At 39.3% G+C, this 11458-nt stretch overlaps 1 protein-coding gene across 1 annotated transcript in view; it reads right to left on the reverse strand.

The window, feature by feature from the left end:
* Nucleotides 1–11458, reverse strand: part of VPS53 (vacuolar protein sorting 53 homolog (S. cerevisiae)) — a 152614-nt gene that overhangs the window by 85804 nt on the left and 55352 nt on the right. Inside the window, exons 8-10 of the mRNA XM_008592999.1 lie at nt 6672–6750; nt 3163–3306; nt 2557–2699 (exon numbers count right to left, since the gene is read on the reverse strand). Coding sequence (XP_008591221.1) covers nt 2557–2699; nt 3163–3306; nt 6672–6750 — 366 coding nt within the window. The remainder of the gene's footprint in view (nt 1–2556; nt 2700–3162; nt 3307–6671; nt 6751–11458) is intronic.

Consider the following 11458-nt stretch of genomic DNA (forward strand, 5'->3'; position numbering starts at 1 on the left):
GTTATGTTGGCCTCATAGAATGAGTTTGGGAGAGTAGCTTCTGTTTCAATTGTTTGGAATAGTTTGAGGAGAATTGGTATTAACTCCTCTTTAAAAGTTTGATAGAATTCAGCTGTAAAACCATCTGGACCTGGACTTTTCTTCATTGGAAGATTGCTAATTATTGCTTCAATCTCCTTGCTTGTTATTGTTCTGTTCAGGTTTTCTATCTCTTCTTGGTTCAGTCTGGGTAGTTTTTATGTGTCTAGAAACTTATCCATATCTTCCATATTTTCATATTTGTTGTCATACAGTTGTTTATAATAGTCTCTAATGATGCTTTGTATTTCTGTGGTATCGATTGTAATGTCTCCCTTTTCATTTCTGATTTTTGTTATTTGGGTCTTCTCTCTTCTTTTTTTTGTTAACCTAGCTAAAAGTTTGTCTATTTTATTTATCTTCTTGAAAAACCAACCTTTTGTTTTGTTGATCTTTTCTATTGTTTTTTGGGTCTCTATTTCATTTAGTTCTGCTCTGATCTTAATTATTTCTTTCCATCTACTACCTTTAGGTTTGGATTGTTGTTGTTTTTCAAGTTCTTTAAGGTGTAATGTTAGGTCGTTTATTTTAAGTCTTTCCATTCTTTTGATATAAGCACTTATTGCAGTAAATTTGCCTCTTAGTACTGCTTTTGCAGAATCCCAAAGCTTTTGGTATGATGTATCTTTATTTTCATTATTTTCTAGAAATTTTTTGATTTCCTGTTTAATTTCTTCTTGGACCCATAGGTTATTCAGGAACCTATTATTTAGTTTCAATGTATTTGTATGGCTTCCAGACATGAAAAGAGACAAGAAAGGCCACTATATAATGATAAAGGGATCTATCCAGCTAGAAGACATAACAATCATAAACACGTATGCACCCAATACTGGTGCACCCAGATACATAAAACAAACACTCTTAGACCTAAAGAAAGAAATAAGACTTCATACATTAATAGTGGGTGATCTGAACACCCCTCTCTCAGTATTGGACAGATCTTCTAGGCAACAAGACAACAAAGAGACACAGGATTTAATCTACACCTTAGACCAACTGGACTTGGCAGATATATACAGAACATTTCACCCAACAACTAAAGAATACACTTTCTTTTCATCAGCTCATGGCACATTCTCCAGGAGAGACCACATATTAAGTCACAAATCTAGTCTCAGCAAGTTTTAAAAAACTGAAATTATTCGAACTATCTTTTCAGACCACAATGGACTAAACTTGGAAATAAACAATGAGCAAAGTCTATTTTTTAAAATGCCAATGTCCCTTAAAACATTTTTCCCCACAATGTGTTTAAAGCATGCAATTTGACTATATTTTCCATGATTTTAAGAAAGAAGACCACCATGAATTACATTAAGGTGGTTGAGTAATGCGTAGGTGTGGGACTTTTTCCCCTTTTATTAAGCTGGAGTTCGATGTAGTTGTGTACTATTAGAAGGTAATACGAGAATACTTCAAAAAGTTTGTAGAAAAATAAAATTAGAAGATAATATGGGGCCGGCCCGGTGGCGCGCTGGATAGTGCGCCGCTTGGGAAGCGTGGCGGCGCTCCCACCCAAGGGTTCGGATCCCACATACAGACCGGTTCCCGCTCACTGGCTGAGCGAGGCGTGGGGGCAACACCAAGGGTTGCGATCCCGTTGCCGGTCCCGGTCCGGTACGGGCGCGACACTGAGGGTTGCAATCCGTTGCCGGACACGGAAAAAAGACAAAAAAAAAAAAAAAAAAAAGAAGATAATATGAATCTTTCCATAAATTTGTTGAATACCCCTCATATACAGCTAATGAGAACCAGTTATTGCTACTGTTGTATTATAGCTGAAAATAAAGAGTTAAAAATTTTTCCTCTAGCTTTAGCTTTGCCATGGATATATTGATCTAACCTTCTTGGGCTTTAATTCTTAAATATAAAGGGGCTATCTGACCCTGGGCTACACTTATGGATACTGTAGAGAGAAGGCCTTTAAAATGCTTAGAACACTCAGTTGCCAATATTATTAACTATCCAGAGACAAACATTGTATCAGGTGTGGGAAATTCATTCAACAAATATTTCCTAGGTGTCTGCTGTGTCATTAAAGTAGATGCTACTCTTGTCTCTTTGGAATATATATGTGGAAGTCAGAAAATCAAAATGATAATGGATCTACACACAGCACACTGATATATGTGATAAAGATGTAGGGGAAAATGTGAGGGCAGTAAAACACTATAGTTAAATCTGATTGATGAGTCTTTTTTTTGGGGGGCTAGCTGGTACAGGGGGTTGATGAGTTCTGAGTTGATAAAGTAGAGAAGGTAGGCTGTTTGAGGTAAGGCCTATGCCAAAGGAAGGTCCTGAAGCAAAGAGAGAAGCAGAGGGTGGGGCTATAGGTGAATATGAGAGTGATATCAATCATTTGGTGGAGTCTGGAAGTAGTACCCAATCCACAGGACAACATGAAAGCGCTAGAGACTAGAGACTTGAATCGGAAAATTCAGTTAACACCAGAACCAATAGAGAGTTCAAATCTACCTTGTCACGTGGCAAAATTCTACTGCAATCCTCTCAGTCATGTACCACTCACGTGGAAACATACGGCCATATTTCTCCTCATAGTCCACAAGCTGGCGTTTTATCCAGGCATAGCGTCTGTCAATTTTGTCCAGCCAGGCAACCTCATGAAGGTGGGGAACAAAAACCACCCCAGTGCTTAGAAGCAGTATTGATAGTTCAAGGAACAAGCAAAAACACAGAACTTAGAAAAAGACAACCAATGTCTGTATTTCTCATGGTTTTTAAGAAGCTAGGCTACCTTTTTCACTTGATCCAGAGGCTCTTAACCTGGAGTCCACGATTGGGCTGTAGGGGTCTGTAAACTTCCTGAAACTGTATGCAAAGTTTAATGCACAGATGCATTTTTCTGGGAAGAAAATCTATAGCTTTCACTTCTCCAAAGGGTCAGTGACCTCAAAATGGTTAAGAACCACTGAACTGCAAAGTCAGCCTCTAGGATTCATGGTTCAATAATCAACACTATAAGACAGTAATACTAATAAAGTATAAATCAGTAGGCCTGACAGCATTCATTGTTCAGTAAAATTCAAGTGTTACATCTGATCTCATTTGGTCAATACTTACATCTTGGTTTTCTTGAAAAAGCACTAGATACTCTGACAGATGCTGTTTAATAAACTTTTTGATGATTTCCTGTTTGATTCTGGGATCCAAAATATTAGCAACCAGACATGCATCTCGTAGGACATTGCTGGGTCCTCCTGGCCTCTAGTAAGACAAACAACACACACCAGTTCAAAGGCGAGAAACAACCCTTAAATCTCATGGCCTCTGACAGCTGCTACTTCTTATTTCTCTCTTATTGTTATTATTACTCCCACTCCCTTGACGCTTTACCATGGATGAATATTTTAGTTACTTGTTTCTCAATGAAAGAATCATTAAGCTAGTTTTGCAGCAGCCAACATAAAAGTTACCCAATGAATGAGTAATAAGACATTTTGGAAAACAGGGCCAGCAATGATAATAAGAAAGTTTACTTATTAAGAGTACCAAAGCTGAAAGAGACCTAAAAAGTCAGAATGACACCAGCCTCTGATGTCAGAAGACTGTTGAAGAGGCCTGAAAGTCAGAATGACACTAGTCTCGCTCCTCATGTGCCACTTTCCCCTGATTCCCACCTCTGAGATTCCCATTCTTAAAGTGCTATATTTGTGCCAAACTGTATGGTAGCCTTTAAAACCTAAAGCCTGGTTGCAAACCATTAGACTTGTTTCACTGACAGTCAGCCACTCATATAGGCAGCCAAAGGTAAAATATTGTGATATCAGCTGCTTGACCTAAAAAGAACAGTGGAAGGATATCAGGAGACTGTACTGATACATCACGATGGGAAGGTCTTTGTTATTACTGAAGGCAATTTAATCTCGCTGAAGCATTCTTTATAGTAAATCACTGAATGAATGTGGTTGGCTGAGTGAACTATAGTAAAAAAAACACTTGGAATCTACTCTTGGCTTGGCTAAATAGCCACGTAGCTTTGGCACAGTTACTCAACTTCATCTGAAAAATAATGATTTTAACTAGGTGATGAGTAAGGTTCTTCCAAATATATATATATATATTTTTGGTCAATTCTTTCCAATTCTATCCATCTCAACTGAAGTTGAAATGTTTCAAAAGTGCTGCCTGAGATCTAAATTGTTAAAATGCTGACTTGCTCCATGCTGAGTGGCCTGTTATATTGTCTGCTGAACACACTAACTGCTCAACTCTTGCTTCTGGATGAAAGCGTTTGATTTGATAGAGAAGTTGCAGAGGCCAAAACCTATGGGTTCATGGGTTCATAGTTTTTCATTTACAAAAAATTTACTAGGTTACCTTGAATCCTTTTTTTAAAATAATTAATTAATTAATTAATTAATTATTTTAAAGATGACCCGTAAGGGGATCTTAACCCTTGACTTGGTGTTGTCAGCACCATGCTCACCCAGTGAGCCAAACGGCCATCCCTATATAGGGATCAGAAACCCGTAGCCTTGGTGTTATCAGCACCACACTGTCCCGAGTGAGCCATGGGCCGGCCCCCAAAAAATGTTGTGTTTTTTTTTCAAAAAGATGACCAGTAAGGGGATCTTAACCCTTGACTTGGTGCTGTCAGCACCACACTCTCCCAAGTGAGCTAATCAGCCATCCCTATATAGGGATCCAAACCTGTGGCCTTGGTGTTATCAGCACCACACTCTCCCAAGTGAGCTATGGGCCAGCCCTTTTAAAAAAATCTTGATTTCTATTTGTGAAATAGGAATAGTAACCCAAGGCCTTTAAGAAAAGTCAACATTAGCTCACTTGGGAGAGCACGGTGCTGATAACAGTAAGGTCAAGAGTTCGGCTCCCATACTGGCCAGCTGCCAAAAAAAAAAAGAAAGAGTGAATAGCCTTTAAAAAGGAAAAAAGAAAACTCTTAAAAGAAATTAAGTCACCAAGCCAGAGAAAAAGGAGACAAGTTGTTAAAGAAAACCATTTTAACTTCATCTGTCTGGTGGGATCTGGGGAAAAAAATAGCAAGTAGGTCATAGTTAGTTTCTTCTAAATAATAAATATGGGCTTCATCCACATCTTTCTGAAACTTCTTCAAAGTGGAATGAAGCTGCAGAGTACAGAAAAGAAGACTCTGGCCTAAGAAGAGTCTTGTGCTTACAATTAGTGAGTACCTCACAATATCTTTCTACTTTTCTGACCTTTATTTTCCTCATGTAGTAAATAGGAATAATGGCTTTCCAACATCAACTCCCTCCCTATACTTATATCAGATGACTAAGGAATATGAAATTCTCACAGAAAAGTGCTTTGCAAATAAATATCTGATTACTAGCAGACAGCCACAAAATATAAAGACAGTAAAATCAGAAGCAGGTTTCCTATAGAAAGTAATCTACAAAAGCTGGGGCAGCCACTTCCACCTACTTTCTAAGTTTCTTTTATGGAGCACAAAGAAAAAATAATTAAGATATTTCCAGTTATTGAATTATAGAGCAAATCCAGGAAATGTTCCTTGGCTCAGTAAATGAATGTATATCCCCTATCTCCACCCACCACATACAGCAAGGAATGCTTTTGCTTTGGTTCATTTCTGCTTTGAATAATTTTTTCTCTTGAAATAGCTCAAATAATAGAGAAAAAAAAGCTTCTAAGTGCTCTTCCTCCCTGACACATGCAAAGCATTAAGATGACATCTGCTACAATTTGAGGGCTAGAGCTAAAAGCAGTTCCCCAATCTCAATGACAGCCAAGCAAGGGACAGCTTGTTACATGAGAAGTGTAACCAATAGCTCACAAGTGAAATAGTGTGGGCTTTGCAGACACAACACAAACAGCTATGCCACCAGTGAGAGCTAAAGGGCATTCATTCCAAAGAACAGGATTATAATCATTAAAAGTGAGTCTACTGGGCCGGCCCGGTGGCGCACTGCTACAGTGCGCCGCTTGGGAAGTGCGGTGGTGCTCCCGCCGAGGGTTCGGATCCCACATACAGACTGGCTGCTCACTGGCTGAGCGAGGTGCGGGAGCAACACCGAGGGTTGCGATCCCGTTGCCAGTCCCGGTCCGGTACGGGCGCAACACTGAGGGTTGCAATCCGTTGCCAGACACGAAAAAAGACAAAAAGGAAAAAAAAAAAAAAAAGTGAGTCTACTAACTGTGTCACTCCGAGCATTACATAAACCCGGGGATGCACCTCCCAGTTGTCTTTTCACCAAACTGAAACCAATAAGTTACGTAACAATCCTAAAAAATATTGTGGCTTGAAGGTTTTCTTTTTAAAACATGGCCATGAGAAAAAAGGAATTTACAGGGCAGACAAAAAATAAGGTTTGACATACATTAAATTAAAACAAAACAAACCCTTACTTTTTGATGCTAGAAGAACACAGATGAGGAATTGACATCACTTTAGGGTATTTAAAATCAGGGATGGTCTCATTACCCTGAACTTTCAGCTGACAGATTTGCAGCTGCCAAATTTGTTATGTTTATCATTCATTTTAGAATGATAAATGAAAGGTAACTATAGTGAGGATATATTAGGCAAGAATGGTAATATCTAAAGACTGGAGGAAAACACAAAACAATACCTTGGTGCCCTGGGAAGGAAATGCTTCTTCAAAATCAGCCAGGATTTGCTGTCCTAACTCAGTCTGTGCAGCCTTCACTCTGTGAGGAAAAAAGAACATATCACTACCTGGCGTGATTTTCACATATCCATCCATAAGTGATTATGCACCGATCCATAGGGGTCAGAACTGTGAAAGTCTTTAGAGATCATCCAGGAAGTGGAGAGTGGTCTGAGGCTAGATAAGAGAGGTCACATGCTAGTTAGTAGCAGGTTTATGACCAGGATCTAGGCATCTGATTTAGTCTCAGAAGGGATTTTCTATATCCCCAAAGTTCTTCTAGGTCATCCCCCACCTATACTGAGGTAGTGTATTTTAATCTTTACAAAATTTCATTAGGGGGTAGTTATGCTGTTGGAACATGTTACATAATAACAACAAAATCAAATATAAATCCATTTTGGGTTACTGGTATAACTGCTTTCCTGCTCCTTGGAGTATAGAATGGGAAGAGGGCTCCATACTATTTTAGGTGATTTTCTGTTTTGTTTTTTTTTAACCCATAAACCAGCAACAGGATCATAAGTTTTTAAACAAATGAACAAAAAGAATATTTTCCAAAGTAAAAGGGAAAGTGCCAAATGGTAAAATAAACTGCTAATCAAGAGTGAAGGCCACTGAATGAAGATGTAAGTTAAGAAGATTGTGAATATGAAGACTGAATTGCAAGAAAGACCTGTTAGAAAGGGGAGGCCAGTAGTGGTTTGCATGTATACTAGGAGCTCAAGAAATGTTTGTCGGCTTGAATGAAATAGGAGAAAGCAGCAGCAGCTAAGAGGAGAAAGGCACTGCACACAGCGCCCCTTGCATCGGCTTACGTCCCCCACACCCTCTACCAGCTGCCTGGTGTTGGTGGATGCCTCACACCAGTTGGCCTCACAGAGCTAGAGTGGAGCTAGGCTCTGAGGCTCCCACTGGACTGTGCTGAGCCTGAGGCAAATACTTTATCTCTGCTAAAAGCACCGTAAAATAGCATGCTTCCATTCTTGGTCTCCACCCTGTTACTTTGGAAATAACTTTATGAAGTTTCTAGAAATAGTGAACAGCTCAAAACCACATTTTCTTTGGCTACTAAGGAGTACCTGGCAACTGCTGAGATTTTTTTTAAATGAGGGGACAGGCACAACCCCAAACAGCCTGTTTTTTCTGCGGCATAGTTATAATTATGCCTTATTCCAAATACTTTCCAGGGTTTTTCCACTATCTTCAAAACTTTTTAAACCACACTTATAGGTGGATTTGCAGCCTAGTCAGTTTTCAAGGAGCCAGAAAGGACCCAGATAAGGCTATTTCTGGAATAGCCCCCCAGATGAGAATCAGGGCCATCCATCTAGAGCTGCCTAACAGACAATGGGAAACAGTTCTTGAGTATGAACTGATATGAAACAAAAGAATGCTTCCATAAAATCATACCTCAGAACATCTTGTGACTCCCTCACAATGAGCCAGCAGATGGCCTCCCTTGGTGCCAGGTCACAAGACAGAGCTTCCAGAGGCTCAGGCCCCTCCGAGAAAGGATCCCTCGTCTTGGAAGCACACAGAGAGCAACAGTTCCCTCCTAAGCCACAGGGACAATTTCTCTAGAGAAATCCCACCTTGGCCAGAGGCATTCACCGTCATATTCTCAGAGATCCTGACCCAAATCAATGATACTGATGGACCCAGCTCTGCCTCTGTCACCCCCCACCCAACCCTCCCTAACTCCATATTCTTGCTGACTCTGAAACTAAAGTGGGTTGAAAAGACAACCAGAGCCTATGAGGGGGCTTGGCACTACCAGAGAACAAAAGAGAGGATGAATTCCCAGACTGATTTGTAGACCTCCTTGCCATGTTCTTTAATCCATTTCCAAAGTCACCTTTTGAGATAGGCTAGACTTAACTGTGCCACTAGTGAGTTGCATATAATTATCATAAGTAACTTCCTCTATGTGGGCCATAACTAAAAACAGTTGTGAAGTAATAGGGTGAGGGTAGAGAACTACACTAAATGACTTTCGTTGTCTTCTCCAGTACTGACTATTCTGCAACACCCATGTTACAGTGCTAGCTGGCAAACAGCATCCATCTTTACAGGTGGCTGCAAGTTGGATATATAATTAATGTTGGGGCAGAAGAATAACCTCCTCACATAAATGTTTCCAACAGTAGTTTCTGAAGCATCTACCAATGACTCAGATGAAAGAGTAACCACTCCCTTATAGACATTACTGGTTGTATCTATAAACCCAAACCACTATTCCCATGCATTTTCAGAGTGAGATGTGAACCACAGTCTTTATATCAATTGCCTAAACAGGATCCTAGAAAAAAGTCAGCAGACTTAAAAGAATATACCTTTGGCTTTGCTCCTTTAAATCCTTCCTCTCCTTTCAATGAAAAGTAGGTTCCTACTATAAAGAAATGGATCAACTGAGACTCTGGCGGCAGAGAAAATACATGAGTTGTACTACCAAGACTTCCTAGGCATTCTTACAAAAGTTAGCCTACCACTAATATAGGGTAAACAAAAATTCCTCCTGGCATCCAAATAAGCTCAGCCTGTTACACAGTGGCTACCCAAAGTTGGTCACTCTTAGGAAACAAGAGAATCATCATGCTGCGCAGAAAGGAATGTCAATCAAGTGGTTTCTGGCATCCTCCATGCCATGTGGCTTCAGGGCTGTTCAAAGGTGCCCTTTCCTAAATGTATTATGTTTTTCATAAGGAGTGGTAGCAGAGGGACAGAAAATTATAAAAATTATTTACACATTTGTGGATGAAGTAACCCTGAAACTTTCGTTACCTTGTGACAGTCCCAAAGAAAATACCCTTCATAGTTCCCAAATAAATATACTGACCTCTCAAGTACAGAGGGTATGTACCGAACCAAAATGGTTAATTAGTCCAGTGCTACATTTCCAAACACACAGGCACTATAAAGAATCTCAGCCTAGAATTTCAGAATGAAATTCTGTGGGATGTTTTTGAGATCAAGGACAAGCCTCATACTTTCAAAGAAGGCCCAGAAAGAACTTGCTGAAGTCACACTAGTCAGGCCTGTCCATCCCCTAATTTAGTTCTTTTTTTTACTACATCACGTGACCCCCCAACCTGCCAAGACTTTCTCACATATAAGAGGTTAGAAATAGCTCTGAAAAATATATTTTATTTGAAGGGTTTCATGGTTTTCAAAAGAATGCAAGAATCTCCCATTCTTTCTCAGGAAACATTGACTGATTACTAGAAACATTTGCTTTCATGGATATGCTTAAGCCAGGAGGATTTGAAATGTAAAGATATAAAAGAAAAAAATCTTTCCTTCAATGCTACATTAAACATTTAAGCATTTGCCAGAAGGGTAGTTGGAAGAAGTAGCTATATTCAAAGCAAGGCCCATGAACTTCATATTTCAAATGTACAGGCACAGATTTTAGAATACAACCTTTCATATGACTTCTATAATTTATAGACAGCAAGATATTAAGTTAGAGAAACTGAAGCAACGCATAGGGTGTAACTCTCCTGCCTTCTCCCTTCCCCTCAAACAAACATTTATTTCTATCATTTCCAGATGGTTCTGCCATCACTATGTAAACATAAAGGAGGAAATTCACCAGAAATGATGCTAAAAATAAGAAGTCTCGATTTTCCTCAAACTTTTAGTACCTCTTAAAAACCAACTGTAGGTAAGTACTGAAAACAAGAAGCTTTTTCCTCTTGTATTCTTTTTATTGTTACTTAATAACACATACTGTGTATTAACCTACACAAAATTATTGGAAAGAGATTGTAAAAAGAATTAAAAGAAAAGTAAATCCTCCTGTGTTTGCAACAATGCTACATGATAATGGATGTTTAGAGCCCTGAAATATATTGACAGAATGCTGAATTTTCTGTTTAAAGGGATGTCATTACAACAGTGATCACAAAGTTTCTTCAGATTTATAAAACCACCTCTTTGAAAAATGTTTAAAGGCAAAGAGCACATCAAAAAGCACAGGTAGCAAAAGTAAAAATAAACAAGTGGAACTATATCAAACTAAAAAGCTTCTGCACCACAAAAGAAACAATCCACAAAACAAAAAGGCAGCCTATGGATTGGAAGAAAATATTTGGGAACCATTTATCTGACAAGGGGCTAATATCCAAATATATAAGGAACTCATGCAATTCAATAGCAAAAACCCGAATAACCTGGTTAAAAAATGAGCAAAAGACCTGAATAGACATTTTTCCAAAGAAGATATACAAGTGTCCAACCAGTATATGAAAAGGTGCTCAACATCACTAATCATTAAGGAAATGCAAATCAAAACCACAATGAGCTATCACCTTATTCCCATCAGGCTATTATCAAAAGGACAAGAGATAACAAGTGTTGGCGAGGGTGTGAGGCCAACACTTGCACACTGTTGGTGGGAATGTAAATTGGTTGCAGCCATTAGGGAGGTTCCTCGAAAAATTAAAAACAAAACTATCATATAACCCAGCAATCATACTTCTGGGTAGATACCCAAAGGAAATTAAATTAGCATCTCACAGAGATATCTGCACTCCCATGTTTGTAGCAGTATTATTCACAACAGCCAAGATATGGAAACAACCTACATGTCTGTCAATGGAGGAATGAAATAAAGAAATTGTGGAGTATATACCCAATGGAATACTATTCAGCTTTAAAAAAGGAGGGGCCGGCCCGGTGGCGCACTGGATAAGTGTGCCGCTTGGGAAGCGCAGCGGCGCTCCTGCCCGGGGGTTCGGATCCCA

This window comes from Galeopterus variegatus, unplaced genomic scaffold (genome assembly GCF_000696425.1).
Source record: "Galeopterus variegatus unplaced genomic scaffold, G_variegatus-3.0.2 Scaffold155, whole genome shotgun sequence".
In the NCBI taxonomy this organism is placed as follows: Eukaryota; Metazoa; Chordata; class Mammalia; order Dermoptera; family Cynocephalidae; genus Galeopterus; species Galeopterus variegatus.